Source organism: Lagopus leucura, unplaced genomic scaffold (genome assembly GCF_019238085.1).
Source record: "Lagopus leucura isolate 7727_CA_CO unplaced genomic scaffold, USGS_WTPT01 Super-Scaffold_100001, whole genome shotgun sequence".
Lineage (NCBI taxonomy): Eukaryota > Metazoa > Chordata > Aves > Galliformes > Phasianidae > Lagopus > Lagopus leucura.
The window spans coordinates 76,384,021-76,410,512 of NW_024962262.1; the positions used below are offsets into that span (position 1 = coordinate 76,384,021).

General features: G+C 46.8%; 1 protein-coding gene across 1 annotated transcript; it reads right to left on the reverse strand.

The window, feature by feature from the left end:
- Window positions 1-12,543: 12,543 nt before the first annotated feature.
- Window positions 12,544-22,632, reverse strand: LOC122177431 (maestro heat-like repeat-containing protein family member 2B). Its single transcript, XM_042866810.1, has 30 exons — window positions 22,201-22,632; window positions 21,939-22,061; window positions 21,638-21,803; window positions 21,384-21,482; window positions 21,089-21,240; window positions 20,602-20,745; window positions 19,972-20,064; window positions 19,617-19,686; window positions 19,388-19,501; window positions 19,212-19,285; window positions 18,760-18,879; window positions 18,507-18,614; window positions 18,158-18,317; window positions 17,989-18,029; window positions 17,671-17,812; window positions 17,219-17,271; window positions 16,969-17,076; window positions 16,569-16,688; window positions 16,275-16,397; window positions 15,985-16,140; window positions 15,641-15,763; window positions 15,258-15,337; window positions 14,716-14,851; window positions 14,507-14,599; window positions 14,265-14,360; window positions 13,967-14,090; window positions 13,655-13,764; window positions 13,039-13,191; window positions 12,763-12,917; window positions 12,544-12,629 (listed from the first exon to the last, which is right to left on the reverse strand). Exons 1-30 carry the CDS (start codon window positions 22,630-22,632, stop codon window positions 12,578-12,580), a joined length of 3,720 nt encoding a protein of 1,239 aa, XP_042722744.1. The 3' UTR covers window positions 12,544-12,577.
- Window positions 22,633-26,492: the final 3,860 nt, after the last annotated feature.

Here is a 26,492-nt window from a genome sequence, read left to right on the forward strand (position 1 = left end):
ACATGGCTGAAAGGATGCTGTGGTAGATAATCTATCTACAGTGTACATGTGAGCTGCAGTGGTTGTGTGAAATCTAAGAGTTGGGGACACCTGTTGTGTTTGCTTTCAGTCCCCATGTGAGTAAAAGCTAAAGTCAAGTCTGCACACTGCACAGCTTCTGCAGCCAGCACAGCAGATATTGGCATACCCACTGCAAAAGCACAGGGGTTTCTCTCCCCTGGATTGCCTCCACAAACCTCTTTGAAACTCAAGTGTCTTTCCAAGAGCTACCTCAAAGCAGACAGAATGGCAGAAGATTGACCAAATTTAGTGTCCTCTGCCACACCAGGAGCCAGACCTCCCAAACTTCTCAACAGCATCTATAATCTGCAATTCATATTGTGAAGAGTACAGATTTAAAGTACAAGGGCTCAACTGGTGGGGAAAATTGGGACTCAGCTATAATCACCTACTATGCCTAGGTCTAATCTTCAAGTACTGTCCAGTGATTGACATGAACAGTATGTTCATGTCAAAAAAACTTCAACAAGTATTTTCTACTTTTAACAAGTAGAAAAAACTTCACCAGAATTTGGTAAAAAAGAAAAATCAGAAGTTTTTGGTGTTGTAACATCAAAGCTCTACTAAACATACTCGAGTTTTTTGGCAGCTTTTAAATTTACTGCCCTAAAGCCTTAGAGGTTGAGCTCATAAGTGCAATGACTGCTTCCAACCACTTTCTGGAAGAGCTGACAGACATAATTGATGGTACCCAAGTCTCCTGTTCAAAATACAAACATTACATTTTAAGTGCCATAAAGATAGCAGGTTAAGTAAACCATATATACAACATATTTTCAAAGCCAGATTTGCTGTGCATGCAAAGATCTCCATGCTACAGAAAGAATCTCCTCTGAAAAACCACAGACTGTGTGAGTAAGAAAGTGAGTTTCTCACCCATCCAGTACCTAGTATAATGTTTTGGTAACAATAACCTGATTGCCTACTCTCAGAGTGATATAGAAAAACTGTAGAAATTTTGGATAGCTGACTTTTCTAATGAAACTAATAGCAGTATTTAAGAGTGCATTTTTAGGTCCTTGCCTGGTATTAGGTTTGTGCCTCAGCAAGCACCTTGTCCACAGTTTCTTTATCAGCAGACCCATGTGACTACAAGCTGTAATAATATGCAAGCACAATAAAGAATCCCACGAGCAATCCACATATGCATGCCACTCATTTCAGCATTTCACAGCTGGAGTTAGCAACATCTCACACCAACTGTAAGGGTCAAGTAAACAGTCAGTGTTCTTAAACTGCAAAGACATATGCAAAAAAACAACAGTTTCATGAGGAAAACAAAGACAGTCAATAGTAGAAAATAAACATTATAATGGATAGGCCAATATTTTATAAAATCAAATTCCACCCATGTGTGATTGCCAGTACTAAAATCTACTAATCTGAATAGTTCAGAATATCAAAGAAAATTTGCTTTTCTTTCTCCCTTTTGCAAGTGTGTTCATAATGTGTCACTTAGTATGTCAGTTAGATTTCTGGATCATCTTAAAACAACTTTCTGGTGTGTTATAAGTTATATCTCCAGATCTGGCACTTGCCTCAAGATCTGGTACATAATCTGTGAAGGTCTGAACGAAATACAGTGGGGTGAGTTTCTCCTGTGTTGCAAATTGAGGGTGAAGTTCCCATGCTGATCTTCGTCTATGATAAAATAGATGTATGGTCAGTTACCCACTAATCCCAGTGCCTTCACCTCCTAATTGTACGAAGTCAACTAATGCATTGCTTTAATAAATAATGTTTATTTTAATAGCACTTTTTAATTGCAGTAATAGATGGAGAAAAAAAGTTCTAAAATTGACTAAATGTATGCATACAAACTCCTGACCTGCTAAAATATGTTTCAATACATGGGACTAGATGGAGGAATTTCTCCAAAATAAAAAAGTTCTGAAAAATGTGTTATAGTTCTCTTTTATGCTATCTGGTTTATAGTTCAACAACTTATGATAAATAATGTTAACTCTAATAGGCAAACTGCATTTTCTGATAGTAGAACAGTACAATTACAAAACCTGATAAATTACACCATCTTGGTGGCATATTGGCATATCTTGTGATTGTTAACATTAATTCACAAACGAACTGAATTCCTCAACACTGATGATCTTCATTTATGAGTTCCTGCCCTCCAAAAAGTTGAACCTTTAGCTTTTCAGCAACATATTCCGCATTTATTGGGATTGCTCAAGACATGTCCTGGAAACTTGTTTTTAATATTCATTTAATCATTTGTTAAAAGCAGTAGCATGTTTTACCCCTGGTACAGAAAAATATTCTAAAATATGGTTAAAATTAATTCCAACAACCTAAGAAAAGAAATGAGAATCAGGTTTTCAAAATGTAAGGGGGAAGAAAAAAAAGTATGATATCTTTAGGTGAAAATTTGTTTGATTTGTTTGAAACATGAAAGCAAGGACCTGAAAGCAAGTATTTTTAGCTTCTTCTTAAACAACTTAAGATATAGATTCTGTATGTCCTTATCAGATTGTCATATGAAAGTAAAGATCTCCAGCTGGATACTTTGTCTTGCTAACAACCTTCACATTTACTTACCTAAGCTCAGAGAACTGTTTGTAGGAGTGGAAACTTTGTGCTGATATACAAAAGTATAGCTGATGTGGCTGACTTGTAAATGAAGAATTTTTTCATGAAGTAGAAAGAGAGTTCTTGTCCTGAGATTTCCACAGATCAAAATACATACAGAGCAACACTTCTTGTACTTTCGTGCTTAAGCAGCTTTCTCTTATTAGATGTCTTTTCCACCACAACTACAGGTTTCTTTTTACTAGGCGAATGTGACCACTGGCTCCCCAGAAGGGAAAGTCTTGTTTCCATATTGCTTTCCAGACCACTCCCTTCACTGGGAATTAGCTTGCCTGCTTGCAACACTAAAATAATTTTGAGCTCATGTGAAAAACCCATTTGCATCTTGGATGGATTGCACAAAAATCTAGTTCATTGGGTAATAGCAAGATTAAACAGACCATTCTGCGTCTTATAATGAATGAAATAATGGATTCCATAGCCTTTAATCATAAGTTTATTTGCTGTGTCAATTAGATCAAATGGACTAATAATTAAATGCACATATACTGATTTAATAAATACATGAGAATAGTTGCTGTTTTATTGACAAAATCTTGTCCTTAGCTGCACTGACAATGCAGTTGTCTCTCTGGATCAGTTATTTGTACATACTCATTCCATACACATTTTGCTTTCCTAAGTAGAGACCTAAGTATCTTTTGAAGCTGTCAGTTATATTTGTTCCTGATAATTGTTCTATATCCCTGAATCACATTAAAAATATGTAAAGATAATCAAAACATTTCCAATGTTTTATTAAAAGAAAAAGGTTTTTCTGTACATTTGTAAAGTGCTTGTCTTTCTTTTCCTATTTCTGCAACAAAATAATAAGTATTCACTGTGATTCAAACAATTTTTTTGTCCCATCCCCACCATTTTTTAGTGAAAACGTCAAAAGTAATTAACAGGGATTCCAAAGAAAATGAATGCTGAACTTTTCAGTCTAATCTCTTATATTACTTTATAGAAAATTATAGTCTTCCTCTTTATTTTCTCCACATTGTACGCCGTATTTCATTAACTTAAACAATTCAGCATGTAATAGTGCTGCTCATTATTGAAGACTCTAAGGCCATGATTGCACTGAGGCAGTTTAATTTAACAAGTAAAAAGGCAATTAACATCCAAACTTTTATAAATTAAAAATGCTACAAATTTTACATCAAATGAGAAGTGCTTTTACTCAGTGGTATGCAAAATATGGGTCCCACTAAGTGCATGAGCAAAAATTTTCATTTCTGGGTCAGAATTTCATTTCTAACATTATTGATGAGAGCAATACATTATTTGGCTAATAGCTGAAGTGATATCTGCTGTCCAACTGAAAATAATCAACCAAATAGGCACGTAAAAGACTTCTGTCTGTTAAAGAATATCATTTCTATTTTCTTTAAATTGGGTGAGAGGCTTCACAGGCCAACCTCAGTGACTAATCTAGACAGCCATAATGGTAAATACACAGTCTGATATATCTGGAGTAGGTGGTGGAAATGACCATCAGCAGTGCATTGATGGCTAATGCATGGCATCTCCTCAAAGTCTCTCCCCAAGGATGCAGTGTAGCTGGAACTGGAGGTGAGGAGAACTGGGGGCTAAGATGGCTTCAGACATGGCAGTTGAAAGTCCCTAGTGAGGTGTGCTAGGACTTGACTGAGAGCATCGAGGAGAGTCACCCACTGGTTGCTCCTGTTCAGTCAACGGAGAATCCACAAATGTGTCAAAACCAATCACTTGGGATGAAAGCTCATCACAAAGCCAAGTAGTATCATCAAAACATTTTGGTCTTGTTTTGCCCTAGGGAGCTTGTAGAAGACGGAGAGCAATGCTGTCTCCACACTATACTCCAGTCTGTGATCTGACTGATTGGGGTCCAAGGAATTTGAGGATATAAAATCTTGTTCCAAGAAAAAGTGAGTGAGATGCTAGAGGAGAATTGGCAAGGAAATTAATGTGCAAAGCTATGATCCTCGTTAGGATTAGACCACAGCATTCATTTTAAGATTTCTACCTTCTCTAACATCCTACAGGGGAATTACAGTGGTTTTAAGGGCACAAAAGTATATTTAAAATCTATAAACAAATGTAGGAGTGTAAATGTTTTAATTGGACTGTAGGTCTTTTAATCTGGGCATTTACTAGGTGGTAGCTGATTTCCCTCCTCTCAGTGATAGCCTCTGGAATCTGCTTGTTCCATTGTATTAGACCTACCAGAATTTCCTAACCACCTGTGGCTTTTCTGTTTTTCAGTGCAAACTGCAAAGTTGTTCTTAATCTTTAATTGTTCTTGTAGGGAAATAATAGAACAACTACAACTAACTTGTTTTCTTGTTTTATACTTCTCTTACAATTACATCTGAACCTCTATATATATTCCTCAGAGCCAGTATGACTGTGATTCTTCAGATTAATCCACTGGTGGTCATCCACTGTGGTGCCTTTCCCAACTTTCAGATTGCTGGTTCAAATGTAAGAACATTTAAATCATGCATGTGATGTGTTATCACATAGATGGCTCTTTGGCTTTGGAAGGAAAAACTGGTACAGACCAATTCCCATTAGGTGTTTACATCACAGAAAATAGCAGCATAACTTGTCCTAGCTATGACCACATAATTTTTTACAGGCTTGATTAAAGAGGTTTGGAGATGGAATAGGATTAGCCACAGCCTTTGAGGAAGCCTCGTGAGTTGATGTTGAAGCACTTTTACAGGGTAGTGGAGAAAAAAATCCCCCACATTACTCTGCCTTGTGGTGTATTTGATCTGTGGGAAAAACAAGAAATCTAATTTAATTTTACATTATGCTGTGATATTTTTATGAAGCATGTGATGTGCATCACTATTTGAGATTGTTTTTTTGTTTCTTGGCTTGTTAGTCCTGAAAGGTGCAAACCTTTCACAGGCATTAAATCCTCACTTTAAATGTGGAAAGCCAAGATCTAAAGGATAATGCCCAGATATCAAGCACTTTCAGACAAGAAGTCTGTACTGTTCTACTATTTTAATATTACTGTATCCCTATCCCTCTCCTTGTATTACATAAACCTTTAAAAAAAAAGCAAGTTTGACATTCCTTTTTGAGAATTTAATTTTGCAAGTCATAATGTAGTGCAAATAAGATGAAATATTGCCCAAAGACCACTTACAGCTTTTTTCCTAACTGAATTGTAACATCTCTTCTGAATCATGCTAGAGTAGGCTGAAAGTGATGAAAAGCTTTCTACAAGCCATGACAGTAGCAAACAAAATCTATTTCTGTAGGAACACTTCCCACAGTTTCTATCTCCTTTCCTTCTCCTTCTTCTTGATGTTTTGGAGACAATGCCTACTCTGCCACTGTCTCCTAAGGTATTTGCTCTCTAGGGGTAGGCAGCATTATTTCTTTGTAGAACCATCTCCTTCTGTGTCACTTGTGGAGGAGGAGAGGAAAAATAAAAGGCAGATGCTACTACCTGGATGCTAGACTCTTTCCCAGTGACCAATTCCAGAGACATTTACATTTCTAACAGTCTTGAAAAAATATAGTAGTAACCATCCCTGAATAAGATGTAAGAATATAAAACGTTTTTATGTTTCTCTCCTTAACTGCATTTGAAAACTGGGTGTCAAAATCCGCATGCAAATTTAGTAAGAAATTTGTATTTTTAGAAGCATTTTGATAAGGGCAACTCACTAAGTGTAGTATCCAAGCACAAACAATTTGTATCAAAATGCTAGTGCCTTTGCCCTCAGAGAATAAGAGGTACTTTAGCACACAGGCACATAACATTTTCAGAAATAATTCCATCCTTAAATTAGTGGGTTAGGAATTGAGTGTTCCCAATGCATGAATACTTTACCAGTTCCATATATGACATAATCTGCAAAGATTCTGCTTGATGCAGGGGAAATATCAAAATGAAAAAGACAAAGCCTATACGTTCAAAAGCAAAAAAAAAAAAAAAAAAAAAAACATGAAAAAAAAAAACAAATATCAAGAAATATTAGATAGCTAATCAAAATATTATGTGGTCTACACAAAAAATGCTGAAAGATGTAATGATGGGCAAGAAATGTTAAACAATGATGCCTTTTCTACATTGCCAAATATTTCAGAACAAGAATGTGTGCCAATGAAAGTTTATAATTGAGAAAATGATTATTGCTTAGGATATACAAATTACAAATGTCAGATCTCTTTATTACTAGAAAAATTCAGATTTTCTTTAGTAGGATGTCTGTATCCCTTAAACATTGGCGTATATTCGGGAGAAAGTGTTGAAATGTGTAACATACATGAATTTGGAACAAACTGTGTTGTGCTTACTTACACAGATAAAGGTGTTTATTTCACTGTTTTCACACTGAAAAAAAAATGAAAATATATGATTTTGAAAGTAAGCCCCCTGCTCCTCTGAAAAAAAAAACCTTTGCATACTTTCAAAAATTTCATTCAAGATGTTTATTGACATTTTTTCTTCAAATTACTGAAGAGGGGAGAAAAATCATTATTTTTCTAACAAATTTATTTATGCTCATTACTGAAATGGTATAATCAGTTATAAAAGTTCTATTCTGGTTAACTTCAGAATACATTATTTCCTCTGAGCTAAACATTTCGACAAGATGCTCATAATACCTTTTCAGTTAACTCAGTGACTGTAGAAAACAAACTCAAAAATATACATCATTATGTGTGAGTTCTGAGTCAGTACATCCAATTTTTCCACACCAAGACGAAACAATGTGTTGAATGACTCTTGCCTTTCTAGCAACTCTTTGATTCTAAGATAGTTGGACCAGCTTCCTGATCAACAGTCTATTATGTCAAATATGGGCATGCATTTAGTTAGTTTTAAACTGGATTACTGGCTATCTAAAGGCATGTATTAGGTCTTCTCTGTATGTGTAAAGTCTTTGTAGACCTCGTAGATAAAATTTTAAAACTCTTGTCCCTCTGTCTGGCATGGAGATGATGATAGAAGGATAGAGTTCTGAATTAATCCATGTCAGAAAGATTGCAGCTATGCTTGTTTCATGTGATTTAAAGACAGAAGAATAAAACAAACAAACAAACAAAAAAAAAAACAGAACACATGGCCCACCCACCTAGCGAATATTATGCACATAGTTTTTCCTTGGAATGATACTTTAGGATAGGCCTCAGTATTACATCTGAAAACACTTCAAAACATTTAAAATTTCCTAATCCCCTTTCTCGGCAATTTCATTTTAAGTGTTTCTTTCTACCAAGAAAGCCTTTGAAATAGTATTTCTCACTAAAACATTCAAATTAGGACATTTTTCACCTTCGTATTTTGTCTCTCATGACATTTCTGAAGATTTTATTTATTTCTGTCTGGCCTCAGTTGTAGCCACCACAAATATTTTTTAGAAAAAAAGAAGAGTTAGAAAATTTTGTCATGATGCAAAAGGAGAGCAAACACTTCATTCGCTTAATCATTTTTAGCATGAAGTTATCATGTTAAATCTATTTGAAGCTTACTAACATATGAGATCTTGAAATATGCATGGCTGAATGTAAGCAAGTAGCAATGCTTAGCTGGTTTTTGTTTCTTTTTACTTACACATCTGAGTAGTCTGACATGGAAATCACAGCTTTGTTCATATTTTCCATCAAGTATCCATTCTTTAGTCCCTTTTTGGAAAGTCCCTCTTGTAGTATGTATGTAAGAATTTTCCCTTCTACTTTATCCCAAAATTATCCCTTAGTTCAGAAATCTACACATTTTTAAGATTGCCCCAAACTGCAGTATTTTCTATGGTTCCAAATCTCTTAGTGTTTGGTAAATATAGTCCTTTTTAGGTTGATGGTCTGCACTTGTTCTTCTTCAAGCAGTTTTTAACTGGAAGTTTAGAATCGTCCAGAATCATAAAACAGAGAGTCACAGAATCACAGAATTGCAGGATTTGGAAGGGATCTCAAGAGACCATCAAACCCATTCCTCTGCTAAACCAGGTACCCTTCAACAGATTGCACAGGTAGGTGCCCAGACAAGTCTTGAAATCTTCACAGAAAGAAACTACACAGCCTCTCTGGGTAACCTGTTTCAGAGCTCCATCACACATCATAAAGTTATTTTGCATGTTAATACAGAACTTCCTGTGTTCAAGTTTTAGGCTATTATTCCTTGTCCTATCATTACACGCCACCGAGAAAAGCCTGGTCTCATCCATTTGCCTCTCATCTCCCTTTAGATATTTATAAACATTTAACAGATCCCCTCTCATTCTTCTGTTCTCCTGTCTGAACAGACTCCAGACTCCAGGCAGGTCATGCTGCACCAACCTCATCTCTTTCTATGACTGAGTGACAAGACTAGTAGACAAGGGAAAGGCTGTTGATGTAGTCTACCTAGACTTCAACAAAGCCTTTGACATGGTCTCTCACAATATTCTTCTGGAGAAACTGGCTGCCCATGGCCTGGACAGGTATACACTTCTTTGGGTAAGGAACTGGCTGGAGGTCCTTGCCCAATGGGTAGTAGTTAATGGAGTTAAGTCCAGCTGGTGACCAGTTACAAATGGTGTCCCCCAGGGATTGGTACTGGGGCCCATCTTGTTTAATATCTTTATTGATAACCTAGATGAAGGGATTAAGTGTGCCCTCAGTAAGTTTACAGATGACATCAAGTTGGTAGTGTCGATCTGCCTGAGGGTAGGGAGGCCCTTCAGAGCGATCTAGATAAGCTGAATCACTGGGCTGAGGTGAATGGGATGAGGTTCAACAATGCCAAGTGTCAGGTCCTGCACTTTGGCTGCAACAACCCCATGCAGCGTTATAGGGTTGGGGATGAGTGGCTGGATGACTGTGTAGAGGAAAGGGACCTGGGGGTGTTGGTTGATGCTTGGCTGAACATGAGCGGACAGTGTGCCCAGGTGGCTCAGAGACCCAACGCCATCCCAACCTGCATTAGAAATAGTGTGGCCAGCAGGAGCAGGGAGGTGATCGTCCCCCTGTACTCAGCACTGGTGAGGCCACACCTTGTGTACTGTGTTCAGTTTTGAGCCCCTCACTACAAGAAAGACATTGAGGCCCTGGAACGTGTCCAGAGAAGGGCAACGAAATGGTGAGGGGTCTGGAGCACAAGTCTTATGAGGAGCGGCTGAGGGAGATGGAATTGTTTAGTCTGGAGAAAAGGAGGCTCAGAGGAGACCTCATTGCAGTCCACAATTTCCTGAAGGGAGGTTGTGATGAGGAGGGGTTTGGCCTCCCAGCAACAAACAGGACCCAAGGAAACGGCTGCAAGTTGTACCAGAGGAGGTTTAGGTTAGACATAAGGAAGAACTTTTTCTCTCAGAGAGTGGTCAGGCACTGGAATGGCTGCCCGGAGAGGTGGTGGAGTTGCCGTCCCTGACAGTATTCAAAAGGTATCTGGATGAGGAGCTACGAGATATGGTTTAGTGCTTGTGGTAGCAATGGTAATGGGAGGACGGTTGGACTAGATGATCTTGCAGGTCGTTTCCAACCTTGCGATGCTATGATTCAGTTATTCAACATTTCCTCATAAGGGAGATGCTTCAGGCCCACTTTGTGGCCTTCTTCTGTACTACTTCTAGGAAATCCCTGAATTTTTGAACTGGGGATCCAAGTACAGGGAACAGTATTCTAAATGTGTCCTCACTAGGGCAGAGTAGAGGGGCAGGATCACCTTCCTCAAACTACAGGCCACACCCTTTTTAATGCACCCCAGGATAGCATTGGTTTTCTTTGTCTCATGGGCATGCTGCTGGCTCACAGCAAATTTGTTGGCCACCAGGACACCCAGGTCCTTCTCTGCAGAGCTCTTCTCCAACAGGTCATCCACTAACCTGCACTGATGCATGTGATTATTCCTCCCTAGATGCAAGACTCTACACTTGCTCTTGTTAAACCTCATCAGGATGCCCAACTCTCCATTTCAAACAGCACCTTAACACAGACACTGATGTGAAGTCACATTCATGCACCTATTTCCTTCCCACAAAAATGTTATATTAGAGAGGCATTTCCTGTACTTTTTATGCCAAGCAGTGCATTTTTGCAGCTGGAAACAAGGAAGAACCAGCATCATATATCACCAACAAGCCCTCTAAGTAGACATCTAAAGACCACATTCCAAAAATCATTGTTTAAGTTTTAAAATACTTCAAATCTATCTTTTCTTTTGTTTCCACTATCTTTGTTTTAAGGTACAAAAAAGAACTGTCATCAGAAATGTCAAACTGTAACTATCCATGCATTTGCATAACCTGGACACTGACAGACACTGCTTTTAACTCATTTGCAAGGACTTCAGTTTCCTTCTTCTCTAACTAATGCTCAGTTGAACTGCTAGAATCTTTTGTCCAGCTTTAACTCCCCTTTTTCTTCCCACAGTTTCGGTTGTTCGAAACGTGCATACAAAGGTATCTTTGTTACACTTTCTGGAAAAGAAACAGATTCTTCAGTCTTGTAGTTCTCAGAGAATTTGAGATTTTAGTGGCCTTTGGCAAAGAAGATCAGCATTTTGGCAGCAGAAGTAGAGTTCATTGACAAAGATATTTAGAGCTTCCTCACTGGAATTGGTGGGTCAGAGCTAATAGTTCTCTTATTCTCAACTTAAAAACAACAATAACAAGAGCAAATTGATTTCTAAATACAAGCTTTCAAATCAGTACAAAGCATAACTTTCATAAATTCCCTAGAAAAGTCTTATTATGTAAATAAAGTTGATATTAGAAAGAGCGTCTCTAGAGGTCAAACACAGGTTATTTGGAAAGCTGAAGCATCCGTATGTTGTATCAGTTAGAATTCCAGTGTTTTACTCACTGAGGGCCTACCATGTCTGTTTTTCCATTCCAGTGGCAGATTGATTTCATATTTAATTTCACATGCACCCCATATGCACAACTATAATTTGTGTATACCCTCCAACTGAATTTATAGAGTGAACTGATTTAACTTTTCCTCAGGAAAAGGCATCTCTGAGAATCTTTCTTTGTTTTTTTGGCTCAAAGCTTGCTTCCTTAGGTATTTTGTTCAGGAGGCAAGTGATGGATGTTGTGCGGCAATCAACATCGCTGTGTGGACAATTTTACATCTTTAACAATAAACTCCTAAACAACATTAACAACCAAAAACCCATTATCTCCTCAAGCACTAATATTGTCCTGAACAACTTAAAAGTAGTAGTAACAACATACTCAAGAAAGGCAAAATCACACTTAGGTGAATTAGGCACTAATACCACCTTCTTGCACAGGATGCAAGCATATAGCAGTCCCGGAAAATACCAGTCTCTGTAACAATTTTCTTGGAAACTGACAGAAAGTTAAAATGGCCCATGTGGAATCGCCCAACTGCATGTTGGCATCAAAAGAGCTTTGCCAGCACATCAAGGGAGGTGATCCTCCCCCTCTACTCTGCACTGGTGAGGCCACATTTACACTGCTGTGCCCAGTTCTGGGCACCTCAATTCAGTTAAGTTAAAAGTTAAGTTAAAGTTAAAAGACAGGGACCTCCTAGAAGGAGTCCAGCAGAGGACGACCACAAGGATGACTGGGAGCCTCCTATGTGAGGAAAGGCTGAGTAACCGCGCTCTGTTCAGCCTGGGGAAAAGGACACTGAGAGGGGATCTGGTAAATATTTATAGCTATCTAGAGGAAGGTGGGAGGCAAATGGGTGAGACCAGGCTCTTCTTGATGGTGTGTAGCAAGAGCACAAGGAGTAACGGCCTAAAACTTTCTGGCATTTATTCTGGCATTTATTGAATTTTAATAAATGATACAATTTTTTTTAGCACTTCCCTTCCCTCCCATCCCCTTCCTTCCCATTCCCTTCCCTCTTCGCTTCGCTTCGCTTCTCTCTTTGCTTCGCTTCGCTTCGCCTCGCCTTGCCCTCTGCTCTCCTTCTCCTCCTCCTCCTCATCCTCCTCCTCCTCCTCCTCTTTGTCTTTCTCTTCGTTCATCTACCGGCTCCAGCGTTGAAGGCAAAACTCTCTTATTCTTTTCCACGTCTCACTAGAAATAGAAGAGTCTCCAGTTGTGACTTGTGACCTCAAACAGACTCAAAGCTGCCTCCTCCCTGGATTCCTCTGGCAGAGGCCAGCTACAACTGTGACCTCAGGCACTGCAAAGGCGGGAGTGCCAGTACCTGTCTGTTGGCCCAAGCGGCCGGGAGAAGTTGCTCATCACGGCCTCTGTGTGACAGCGGGTGAGGATGACCACCGCCTGGCACAGGAAGGGCAGGAACGTGCTCTGCTGCGCAAACGATGTGATGCTGCGCAGGATGTAGAGGATCGGTGGCACCTGAAAGAAGAAGGGGAGAAAGAATGACTTGCTGCATCCTGGACCTGGCCTGCATCCTGCAGGGCCTAACCACGTGCGATAGCCAGAAAAAGTCCAAGACGCGTGGGAGAAAGTCTCTTACGTTCCAACTGATGTCCTTCCCGTGCATCTGCAGGAAGGTGGTCATCCACTTCCCACACGCACGCACGCGCACTCCGTTGGCTTTCCGGATGGTCTCCTTGATGGCCGCCATGAAGTCAACGGTGCGTTCAATGGGGAAGTTTCTGCACACAATCTGCCGAGAAATGAGAAGCGGGAGAGATCCCATCACTGCTCTGCTGCAGCTCTTCCAAACACCAAGCAGTCTTGAGGGCATTCTTAGCTCAGCGGCTTGCCGCTCATTCAGGCGGCAATCACAGCGCTCCTGCTGTCTGTACCCTGCTGTTTATACGGAAGGCGGTTGAGCCTTCTCTCAGCTTCTGCACCCATGGTGTTTGCTTACATGCAATGCCTACCTCCCAGCAGCCACAGTCACACATGCACACAAACACACACACACAAACACACGTCATGGCATCAGCTCCTTGCACTGGGTGCCTGAAGGCTAGACATAGCTCAGAGCCTCCTGCTACTTGCTGAGAAAAGCAGTCGCAGGGTGACAGCTCATCTTGGAAATGGTGTGAGAGGCTGGGGGCAGCATAGGGCCATGCAGAATTCTACGGACAGAGATCCCACCACCCCTTTCTGGGTCCACTTACTCTTGCCATTTTGGACGTGGTCTGGAGCTGAGAGGCGATGCTGCAGGCATGCAGCCCCTCGCACAGGCTCTTGATGTCACCTGTCTCAATGACTGTGTTGACTGCTTTGGCTGGAAAGAGCACAGGGAGAAAACAGAAGTCATGCTTCTGGAAATAGGACCGCTTTCCATGCTGGAGAGACAGAGGACAGGATGGGGACAAGAGGAGAACTGTGCACGGTGCCTCTTCCTCCTGTCAAGAGGGCCCAGCCCGTGGGGCTCCGGTAGTGCTACGGAGGAGGGCAGAGGGCTGGAGCACGCCTGCTCTACTCACCTTGGATTCGCAGAAGGGAGGTCAGACAGGTGACGGCCAGCTGGCGGGATGCGGGCATGGGGTCACATGTCAGAGGCGCCAGCAATCCCACCAAGGAGCCAAAGTGCTCACAGGCATCTCCTCTCTGCAGGGGTGAGAGGCAGGAACAAAGCTGTAGACGGCCCCAGCTCTCCCCAGCTTCTCCCATCTGTGCCTTCCCCACGCCGTGACACAGCATGCACAGCTGGGCGGAGCTCACCTTCCAGCTCGGGGGCACCGGGGAGGGAGCAGGGGGCATGCGGTGGGGCTCTTTACTCACTTGAAGCTCTTCACAAACAGACAGCAGCTGGGAGCAGGTCTGCAGGGCCCTCTTGCGCTCCCACACATTGGTTGATGTCATAGATTTCTGCAGGACCTGGGGTAGAGCATCTGTCTCACTGAGGACGTCTTTTCCTTCCCTTCCTGCCACCCCTCTCCCTATCCCTCCTTTCCCAGCACTTTCCCTCAAGGCCTCCCGCCTCACTGAGCACCGGCACTGCTGCTCCCGCAGCACATACTCACGTGGACTATGTTCTGAAAGAAGCCACCGCTGGGCTCTGTCTCCAGCAGGACCCCCATGAGCCGGCCCAGAGCTTTCAGTGATGTTTGCTGAAGCTGAAAGCAGAAGAGGGGAGTGACGTGTAGCATCACGGCTGCTGCCAGAGCAGAGGTTGTGTGTGCTGAGGTAGGGTTCCGACCCAGAGGTGGCCGGGAAAGTTACGGCAGGTTACCTGCAGGTACTGTGCTGCTTGCTGTGACTTCCTGATCTTCAGCATCATCTCTGCTGAAGGATGTGTCACGATGTTCTTGCAGCACAGGACCAACATCTCACGCATGTCCTTGCTTTCAAAAGAGGGCTTCAGCTTGCTGAGAGGAGGAAAAAAGGAACAGAAATCAGAAAGGGCCTCTACCAGTGCTCTCTAGACTGGTTCCAGCAACCTCTGAATTTCTCCTAATCAACAGCTACAAAGCCAATATCCCCAGCTCATGCTGCTGAGCACCGTCTTCAGTTCCAGCAGCGACCACCTCCTTCCCAGCAGCAGTGAACCACCTCCCGCTCTGGAGGGAAGGAGACCCCAGCTCTCCCTTCTCTTCCCTGCCAGGGCACAGGAGCACCAGCGCCTTTCTCCCTGCCCCAAACCTCAACTTCGTTGGGCACAACAGCCCAGCCGTCTCTCCTGTAGATGTGGCTCCTCCCTCCCTGCCCCCTCCAGGCCCTCAGGAGCTACCCAAAATGGGGACCACTATCCTGACTTGCAACCTCAGTCCTTACCTCAACTGCTCCAGGGCCAGAACCACCTTCAGAGGCACTGGGGAGACAGGGATGCCCGAGTAGTACTTCTTCATCAGGTCCTGCAAGTCCCAGAGAGACAGTGTCAAAGTGGGCAAGGGGCACACAAGAGCTGTTCCACCCAGCCCCGAGACAGGCACAACTGCCACACACCAGCCCCATCACTTTCCCATGGAAGCACTGCAGGATGCAGCAGCTTGACAGCTGGTGCACCTAGCCTGCTGCCCAGCCGCTGCCTGCCAGCACCCAAGGTCCCCACCAGCTGGAGACGTGTGGCTGCTGGACACCTGTATGCCCCCAGGGAAGCGAGCCTTGTGGCGCTGCCCAGAACTCCTCTGCAGACAGCCCTGTCTCTAGGCACTCACCATCAGGATCTCCAGCAGCTTGCTCTTCAAGGAGCGGTTAAAGCTTGCAGAATCACCCACAGCTTGGAAGGCAGAGCTGCAGTCGGTGATGCTCTGCAGCAGCGCGAGGTTGTTCTGCAAGTCCTGAGGAGCAAGAAAGAAGAACATTCTTTAAACTGCGGGAAGGGACAAGGGCTGCAAGGGGGACACGTGGAGACAACACTAAGGGAAGGGCTTGGATCTTCATGTGGACACAGACCCTTCCCCGAAGGACCTTTGCAAAGGGAAGGCCCATCTCAGCATCCCCCCATGTGGAGGGGCTGCAGCTGGGCGCTCAGACACCCTGGCATGCTTTGAGCTCTTACCCGGCAGCTGCAGCTGTACAGCATCAGGATGTTGCCCACGATGTCTCCCTCCAGGTGGGCGAGCAGCTGTTCCTTGGAGGCACGCAGTGCCACGCTGCCGTGGGCGAGCATGAGAGCGCTGCGTGTGGCATGAGCTCTCGTGCTGTCCAGCTCCATCTGTGTGGGAAGAAATGCCTTGAGACACTCGCTAACGGCCCCCAGTGCCCCGCGATGCACCTGGGCTCCCAAGGCAGGAGCTGCAGGGAAAATAAGGCAGAAGAATGCCAAGATGGAAACCCGTAACGCTTTACCTTCTTGCGCCTGGAAATCCTGGCGTTGCGGCCTTTGCACAGCCTGGACGCAAACATGGTGAGCGTGGCCAGGACTGTGTGGAAGTTGTTCTCAGCAGCATGGCTGAGAAGAGAGATGATTCCCTGCACAAAAGAACAAGGGGCCGTTGGCACAGGCCTGAATCTACAGGTCCTCTCCTGAGCAAAATGGCAGCAGTGAAGAGGTTGAAAGGCCTGGAGCAGGGCCAGGAGAAACCTTCTGCCCCAGGGCCAGAGCAGGGATGCTCGCAGGAGCTGGAGGAGAGGAGAGCTCACCTGGACCTCACATGGTTCCTCCTCATTGGCCTCCTCCAGGTGCTGCAGCAGCTTCTCCTGGACGTGGAGGACTCCCTTGCAGGATCCCAGCACTGTGCCCAGAGCCTTGTACGGGAACGACTGCATGGGAAGGGAAGGAAGAAGCTGAGATGTGGCAGCAGCTTAACCTGCTGGGGGAGGGCCAGGTGGGGAGGACCCATGCTCCCTGGGAGTCTCTGAGAGCAGCTGCAGGGCCGAGCTTTAGCCATCCCCGGGCAGACTGCAGGGAAAGGCCCTCTGGGGGGCACAGACTGGGAGGGAAGCAGCATCAGCATCCCGCATGGGCAGAGTACCAGCCGCAGCCCCAGCCCCAGCTGGACACCTGCAGCTGCACCGCTGGGTAGAGCCGGGGGGAACTCACCTTTTCTGCAGAGCTGCTGGCAGAGCTGCTCAGTCGCCGGCTCAGCTCACTGCTCAGGGCCTCGGTCCACGCCTCATCATCTACGGTGTCCACTGACGCCCTCAGGAACTGTTGGAGAACAGGAGAAGACAGTGTTCCCTTGCCCTTTGCCTTGAGAGGCTGTCCCTGTCCCACAGTGGCTCACGTGGGAGCGGGGCTACTTGGGGCAGGCAAGCACTTCTCTGCACCGCGCCTCCTGGCAATGCTGTACCTTTAGCAGACGGCGCTCAAACTCGGCAGTGTCCGGGAAGCTCTCATTTCTCCCTGCACAGCAAGAGGAAGAAAAAGACCCTTACTTGGGATCAAGGCACAGAAGAAGAGCTGCTGCAAGCATGGCTTGGCCTGGGCACTTGACACAGCCAAGCTGGGACCCGCACCTCCTCCACAGTGACCTGTCCCTCCCCACAAACACTGTCCCTGCAGGAACACAGAACTAACTGCTCCAAGGCTGCTGTCTGAGGGGATGTGAAGGGTCCATCCCTGTCCTGGAATGGGCAGATTCCCAGGGGCATAGGTCCCTGGGCCTCAGAGCTGACTCGCAGGAATGGAGACAGCGCAGCACTGGGCTGCAGGGCACAGTGCTTCCCCTCTGCCACTGCAGAGCTGCATTTTCTCTCAGACCCCTTCCCAGCCTCCGCCTCTTCCTCCCCACCAGTACTTTACCTTCAAGGCACTGCAGCAGCAGGGGGATCTCAGCAGCCCACATGGCCCCCACAGCTCTGTGGAACCTGCCATGGAGGTTTTTCATCAGCAGTAAGGCAGCGGCTTGGAGTTTGCTGCCTGCAACAGGGCTGCCTGCCACCACCTGAGTGAGAGCAACGAGAAGCAGGGTCACTTCTGCAGCAGGAGCAGCTGCTTCCCCCCAAAAAGGAAGCAACTTGGCTCTGCCCTGGCAGGCAAGGAGCAGCCAACAGCTTTGCCCATGGCCATGCTGCTCCCTCCTGGGTGCTCGTGGCACCGGCCTCTGGAGCATGTACTCACCAGCAGTCGTGCCAGCAGTATGTGGGGCGTCAGCAGTGGGCCTGCAAAGAGAAAAAAAGTGCTGAGTAAGACTCCAAGACACCGCGTGCCCAGCCATGCACACCTCCGCTGTCCCTTCTGGGTGCTACCACAGGTCAGCAGAGCTCACTGGGGGAGTTTTTGCTCCTACCTTGAAACATGGAGCTGACAAAATGGGGATCCAGATGTTCTATCGGCCGTCCTGTCAGCTCCTCTCTCTCAGCCAGGGCACAGACACAGCGGGAGACTGGGATCAGCATACCCGTGTACTGCGCTGGCACCACAAACAACAGCAGCCGCGGCCACAGGAGCTGTAGGGAACGAGGCAGTTGAGCAGGTCAGCATTCCTGCCTCTGCTCACAGAGGAAGAGGACTCTGTGAATTTCCCCGAGTCCTGTGTGCTTCAGAGCACATTGGAGGAGAGACCTGGGGTCTTGGAATGGGACGAGGAAGACGTGGGGCAAGGGCAGGGAGAAGCAGCAGGGCAGAGCATGACCTACTTTGGACATCCCTCTCACAGAGACGTCCAGTGATCCCAGGATGTCCATGCACAGCTCCTGGAGAGCTCCTTCTTCCTGGGCTTCCTGGGCAGAAAGGTGTCCGGATGCCTGCACAACAGTTGTAATGAACCACTGGTTACGCTCAGTTCTCAGGAGCCTCTCAGGAGGCTTAGGTGTGGCCCCAGCGGTGCTTCTGTGCCACCCTCCGAGCAGCACGGGTCTTCCAAAAGAAGATGCTGCCCACTGTCCTTACCCTTCTTGCCGTGGTGCGGCTGAACTCCCTGAAGATGTGCCCCACCACATCCCAGGCTGAGCAGCTCCAGGCATTAGCAGTGAACAGATCACTAATGAAATGCAGAACAGCCATCCTCACCTGCCAGAGAACAATTGTGGGTGTGATTTTTCTGGTCAGAAGGCAAAGGGAAGCCACCTGCTCATCAGGGCAGTCCTTTGGGCACAAGCAGAGACAACAAGAGCAGAGGAGAAGCTTTGGCTTCTGACATGAGGGCCAGGCCTTAGCACCTGGCTGTGCCATTTCCATGCACAGCACAGGGACCTGCCCGCTCCATTCTGCCTGCTCTCCCCACAGGAGCCATCATGACTGTGTAGTCAATGCTCCAGCACCTCTCCAGTCACCCCAGCCCTGCCTGTGCTGGCAGCAGCATCACCACCCCAACAGCACTTTCTTTTCCCAAACCAGCTCACCCGGATGCTGGGGTTGCTGCACAGACACTGCACAGCCTCGACGACCTGGGGCAGCTTCTCTGTCATCATGGGCTCTGCAAGAGATGCACAGAAGCATGAGCGGAGCCACAACCCAGATGGCAAAAGGGAGCCCTGGCAGTCCCAATGCGTGGTACTGACCAACCCGTGGTACTGACCATCAGAGCGAGCCAGAGCACCCAGCAGACCCAGGGCTGCCACGCATCCAGGCTCCCAGTCATCGCCCAGCTGCGACTGCAGAAACAGGATGGTTTCCTCTGGGCAGATCCGGGCTGCAAGGAGGAAATCCCACACTGTATTAGCAGGCAACACACACCCATTCCTGAGGTTTGTGGGAGAGGTTTTGGTCAGGGCACCACCAAGCATCGCCAAGGCTCCTCTCCTTACCCTGCAGCATGATGCAGTGGGTCAGCTGTGCACGAGCAGCCTCGCTGTGCTGCTTGCTGTCGTCATAGAGCTGTGGGAACAAGGTCCATTTGAGAAAATCACATCAGCACTGAGGATGGAAAAGACACCGTGCTGCCCGCTCTCGTCTCCCTGGGCACTCTCGGGAAGAGGACAGGCAGACAAAACCCAGCCCACCCCACAGCATCCCCGGGAGTACATGCACGGCTCTAGAGCAGCCTTGAGCATGCAGGAGCTAAGGCTGAGCCTCCTTACTCAGGGCATCGGGGCTTTGCAGTCCTCCTGAGACTTAGCCAAGAGGGAAACTGCTGTAGGCGCAAGGATAGGCTCCCCTTACCTGGTAGAACACAGCGCTAGTGACATCCAGAAACTGGTCCCTTGGAATGACAGATTCAGTGCCCCCTAAGGCCTCCAGGAAGATAGTGAGGCTCTGCAAGAGAGCAGGAGAGGAAGAAAGGGATGTAGCCACATCTAGCCACTTGCGAGTGCAGAAACTGTTTCCCAATTGTTTCTGTGCAGGGAGAAGCTCCTGCACAGGCATTCTTGTTTATCCCCCACCACCCAGCAGCACCAAGAGAGTCTCTCTGCTCTCAATCGAGCCGTGTTTGGGCATCATTTGCAGGCATTTCCCACCCAGCAGCCCACTTTTCCCCCATCAGATGCAACTGGCTGTGGTCCCCCCAGTTGTTAGCACACAGCTCCTCAGGCACTCAGAGCCCCACCACCCAGGTGGTGGTGATGAAGCCTCCCATCCCCAGGAGACAGGCACCAGTGACTCTTGGCTCCCTCCTGGCTCTTGTCCAGGCCATTCCTTCTTTGACTGAAGAGCTCAGGAAGCCTCAGACCTCCCTTGAACACCCATCCCTTCTTTCTCCAAGGGCTCCCCACCTCCTCCTTGCATCCCCCTGACCCCTCGTGGCACTTGCACGGGCCCCACGTCCACCCTGAGCCCTGCACAACGCCTCACCTTGGCCACCCTGCAGGTGTCTTGGATCTCCTGACACGGGTGAACGAGCCAGAGGAGCTGCTCCCAGACGTGCTCTTGGTGCCGCTCCTCTTGCAGGAGAACATCCAACATGGCAGCCACAGCCCCAAGGATGGCCTGTTTGTCCTGCAGAGGATGGCAGAGGCCCGGTATCAAAGACTGAAGGTCTGCCCTTCCTACACAGAGGGCTTTCCCTTTCCCTTCCCCTTCCCCACACCCCCACGCCCAGCAGGAAATGGGCTCACTCTGGAGAGCAGGCAGCTTTTCCCCATACCCTCATCCCCAGCTCTTTTTGCCACAATGCTGTGACATGCAGCTGCTCCCTGGCACAGAGCCACTTCAGGGCCCTTTGCAGAGCCAGCCCACTCCCTCTCATCACCCCTCAGCTCTCAGCCCACTGGGCACAGACAGAGCTGCCCACACGGGTGCCCCTGCTGCCATCCTGGGCTGGGAATGCAGCAGTGCTCACCTTTTCCTCCTGGCGGTCTTGCCAGTTCCACATCACGGAGAAGAGCAGCTCGTGAAGGTTCTCATAGATCCGCTCTTTCTCCATGGCAGGCCAGGGGCACTGCATTCCTGCGGACAAGTGAATCTTCACTCCATCCAGCCACTGTTTCACAACTGAGAAAACATAACAAAATACTTAGACAATAATAATGTTTTTTTGAAAAAGGGAGTGAGAGAAAAGGGAGCCTGTGAGAGTCTGCAGCAGGGTGAGGTGCAAGGGCTGTCCTGAGGCCCCCTGCTCTGGGGCCGGCACTCACCAGCACAAGCGATGCGCAGGATCTGGCCACTCTTCACCTGGCCCACCACACTGCGCAGGCCTGCCAGCATCAGCCACACAAAGGGGATGCACTGTGGAGCTGCAGAGAGGAAGGAGAGGGCCACAGTCAGAGTCCTGGCAGCGAGGGAGGAGGGGCTGCAGCCCTGCATCCCCCAGCTCTATGCAGATCACACGCAGAGGGCAGAGACCCCTTTCCCGGTAGTTATAGGTGTCTGGAGGTTGAGGGTACTCTACCATAGGTGCTGAAGAGTTTGCTCAGGGTGATGAGCACCAACTCCTTGCACATGTCCCCCGTGGCCTTCAGGTGGCTCTGGAGCTCAGCCATCACCAAGGTGAAGTGCGTCCGAGCCAGAGCCACCAGGACATTGCTGGCAGCTGTCCTCACATAGCTGGTCACGCCCTGGAAGAGAGTCACTGGTGACACGCGGCCCAGGAGACTGCCTGAGGCCCTTGGAAGAGCTAAGCCCCCACCATCCGCCAGCAGAACACCAGCGTGGGCAGGCGGTTCCCTTTGCCTTTGGGAGTGAGCCCTCACCTGGGCTGCCGTCAGGTCCCGGGACACCTCTGCCAGCAGCCGGTTCACCACTCCGCACGGCGGGCGGCTGCTGTCTTGGCACAGGGCGCTCTCCAGCTCACAGTACGCCTGCGCTCGGTCACCCTGGGGACAAGCATCAGTCACGCTCGCTTTGCCCGCTGCCACCCATCGCTCTGTGGATGTGCTGCCCGGCCTGGCACCCACGGGGCCGTGGCCCTGGGCCAGGAGGGCAAGGGTTGCTGGTTGGATGTCCCCAACTCACCTCCTGATCTTGCAGGCGCTGAAGCAGTAAGGTCGCGGCGCAGGTAGGGACAGGGCTTGACACCCTGCTTCTCTCCCTGCGACGCGTCCGTCTGGGCACGCAGCCCACACAAGCAAAGAGACCTGGAAGGAAAGAGCAGAGCAGCTGCCGCTGGTGTTGCTTGGAGCCAGGGCCGAGTACCCGGCCAGCTGTGGGAGGAACGCTCCTCCAGCCCCACAGCGCAGGGGTATGAGTGGTTGGCGGGGGCAGGAGAGGGAGCTTTCCCCTTGCTGGGGTGCTGGGCAAACCATGGCGGGCAGCTGCATTCGGCAGAGCAAGGACAGTGCTGCTGGCACAATGTCCTAAACAGACACTGGAGGCACACGTGTGCTCGGGCAGCGTCACGGGGTCCAGGTGGAGGGACTCACCTCGAAGGGCTCTCAGCCTCTCCATGATAGCAGGATGCCTCCAGATAGACACAAAGCTCTCTCTGGTTCCACTTCCTGCGGGTCCCACAAGCGGACTGAGCCACCGCTCCCACCACCCACAGGGGTGTATGAGGCAGCCACTGTGACACCACACTGCAGTGTCACCTCACAGAGAATGAATGACACGCCCCGGGCTGGGAACCAGACAGCGTGCAGGGCAAGCCTGCAGGCCCTCAAACACAGCACGTTTGTGTGATGCAATCAGCTCTGGGGTTCCGGTTCCATGCTGATGCAGGGAATGACCTCAGCGGATGATGGAGAGCCCCTGCCAGGGAGCAGCTGCTGGGCACCATTGCCTGGCATTGTCTTAGTGACTGGGGACTCCATGCCGGGAGGCACTGAGGCCCCCATCTGCTGCCCGACAACCTCTCCACAGAGCTCTGCTGTCCACAAGGGGCACGTGTCAGAGACATTAGAGAGGCTCCACCGCACCTGATCAAACAAGAACACCACCATCTGCTTATTGTCATTCAAGTAGGGTCATGGGAGGCTGCCACGAGGCAATGGCAGAATGTCAGAAAGAGACTTTGCATCTCATGGAAAGACACTAAAGGGATTGGGAGCACCAGGAGCGTTCTCCTCTGTCCTTCTGACTGGAGGCTGGGTCCCAGAAGGAAGGAGAAGAATAGAGGTGGTAAATTATTGGCTGATTACTGGGATGGTGTTGGGATCAAGGTTTTGTGTACCTTGATCTTGGACAGGTGTGTGGGCATGAGATGGAGCACAACTGAGCAGTTGGGGCCAAAGTGAGAGAGCTTGTGAAATTGAAAGGAAGAGTCTCAGGGAAACAGTTCAAAATGGGCGAGAGAGTCTCCTGCTCCAGAGAAAAAACCTCCGATCTGAGAGAGATGCCCTCCGAATTGAGAAAGACCAAGCATCACCTTGGAAATAGGTCTAGGCCCTCACATACATAATGCTTTAAGTCCTCCATACACATCTACACTTCTGAACGTACATAACAGCATTCATATATAAAGCCACTGGAATCACCAGAAGCAGTGGCTGAGGCTATTTCTTGTGTGATTCTATCGACTGGGAAAAGAAAATCTGCATTATTTTGATCATTAAGACCTAACATTCTTTCTCTTCCTATTGTCCACACACACAGAATGTAACTTGGCTGTGTATAGGCTTAGAAAATGAAGATGTCGTGCACTATAATTAATACTTCACACTGCACAAACTTCCAAATTACTGATCTGAAAAACAGCGTACGTACATTTTTAATAACAGCACAACTGCTGACAATAAAGCATAGAAGACCGGTTTGTAAAGATTGTTCTCTGCTAGGTGACCAAGGAGAATTTCAAAAAAAGGGGTGCAGATGCTCACTTGTCTATTGACTGCATAACCTACAAAATGTATTCCACCATGTACAAGTTCTGGAGAGCTATAAGAGACAGTTGTTGGAAGAAAAACTGAAGAGTATTCCCTTCTTGTTGGCAGCACACATTAAAAAACAAGATCTTGAAGAGCTGATAAAAGAAGCACTGCTTTCTTCAACTGATGGCATGAACTGTGAAAACAGTGTTCCTTGACTCAGCTATTCAAACTCATGTACAGTCTCTGAATATGAGAGACTTACGAGTGACACTGACATGCCATCCAAGTTGCAAAAATAATGGAATTGATATTGTGTGAGAATCCTTTGTTTTTTTGGCTCAAAGCTTGCTTCCTTAGGTGTTTTGTTGAGGAGGCAAGTGATGGATGTTGTGTGGCAATCAACATCGCTGTGTGGACAATTTTACATCTTTGGAGCTGTTTGCCTTCGGAAGATAGTGCTCAGGACTGTTTACTGGCAAAAGATCTAGCCTGTTACCAAATAACTCCTGTTTGCTAGGGAAGGCTGGGCGACAATGCCATTGTATCCTGCGAAGGCAAGATACAAGTTGGCCCCTCCCTGCTCCCTCTTATCTGCTGGCAAGGCCAGGAAGAGCAAAGGAGTTTCCTGCTGAGATCCCAGGGCCAGAAGCTGCCACTCCAAGGAGAGCTGACTCAACGACTTTGGATTTGAGCTGTCACTGCAAAGACAGCTGACTCAACCACTTTGAAAGCATTGAAAAGGGGCCATCATCGCCATGGTCGTGCGTCGCCGTCGTCGTCAATAGAACAACTCTGCCCGACGACCCACCACTACTGAGGATCAAAGACGGAACTACGAACCTCGCTGGATCCATGGTGGTGACTATGTCCCTCTTGCTGCCTATAAAGACTCCTTGCTTCTTTTCTGTCTTTTCTATCGCCCTCCTTCCCTTCCCCATTACCCTAATCATAATAGTGTCCGTCCTCCCCTTCCCCATTTCCCTGATTAAGATTTGTAATAAACTGGTCGGACCAACATTTGAACCGTTGCTTCTTAATCTCACGCCGGGTATATAGATTATGAAAGAACTTCCTCTCCCTCCTATAAATTGGAGCAAGACAGCATCATAAAAGTAGGTGTTGGTATGCCAAGTCCAAGTGTTTTTCCTCAGAGCAAGCTTTAACTGTGCTTGCAGGTGCTAGAATCTGATAAGAACAGAGTTAAGATTAATTTCAGATTTAACCTAGAGAGATTTGTTTCCTTCTGCAGGAATTGTTCTGCTTGGCTCTGAGTGGTAGGCAGCTATTTCAAAAATTTGCAGGCTTAAAATGGTCTAGTATTACTTTTGGGTTATTATTTGTCTAATACACCACAAGCAGTGTATCAGCCTTCTGGAACAGTGTTGCATTATTTCTTTCTTTGATTTCTGTTATTGAAAAATTAGGCTTTTATGAACTTTTAAACAATATCCTTAACAAATACCAAGGCAAAAAAAGCAGAAACCACTTATGTCTTGCAGTAGGGACTCTCCTGCATTACATTTCTTTACATTTAGGTGGGAACTCATGCCAGCCATGGCTTTCCAAGCAAGAGCTGTTCAAAACAGAAGCTTTATTTCTGTCTCATCAAAATTCTGGATTGGGGGGGGGAGGGGGGGGGGGGGGTTGTTTCTGTTTTAAGAATAATTGAAAAGTTTTTGAAAAGAGTATGGAAAGATGTCATGGTTTTTCAAAAGAAATTGTCAGGTACAAAGGAACTTCTTCATTTCTTCTGTGTTAAACGTGGCTTTGATGTGGACTTGATGATTCGTAAGTATGATTCAGTATAGCGATTTAAATGTTTCTACCACAAAGTGGTATTTTCTGTCTTGCTTTAGTAGAGAGAGGACTCAAAGGTTCTTCCACTTCCTTCACTTTTTTTTTTTGTTTTGTTTTGTTTTTCTGTTCACATCAAGGATTCTTTCCAGCCCAAGATTGTAAACAGCTTACAAAATACTTTGAGGTGATGCAACTTTGGATTGCTAAACTCCTCAGCATCTCATACCTCCAAGCATGAAATTAGTTGTCTCCTGCTTTCCCAGTATCTATAGTTTCAATTTTTAAAAAATAATATAAATAAATAAAAAGTATTAAAGGCAGACCAGGGATATACTTGTGTGACAAGTCAATAAAAGTCAGCAAAAGTTTAAACTGAAAGGACTGTAAATCTATGAAATCTTTACTGACATTTTAATGTTGTCCCTGTTATTCCCAAACATATTTGGAGCATTTCCTGTGACATTAATTAAGCATTTCTCATATTGTTTCTGCCCATTAACCCAGGTAACTGCTAAATCAATCAAAAATTGAGACTGTGAGTGGGAAGCTGCAGTGTAATGATTTGACCCTTCACTAGAACTCATGTACATGGAGGTGAATCTCCTGAAAATAGACTTTTATTGACCTCTGGTATAAACAGTCAGGACTCCATTAACTTCAGGGAGCTGTCTCATTTCATAGCACTTGAAGTTCTTGCCCTGTTGA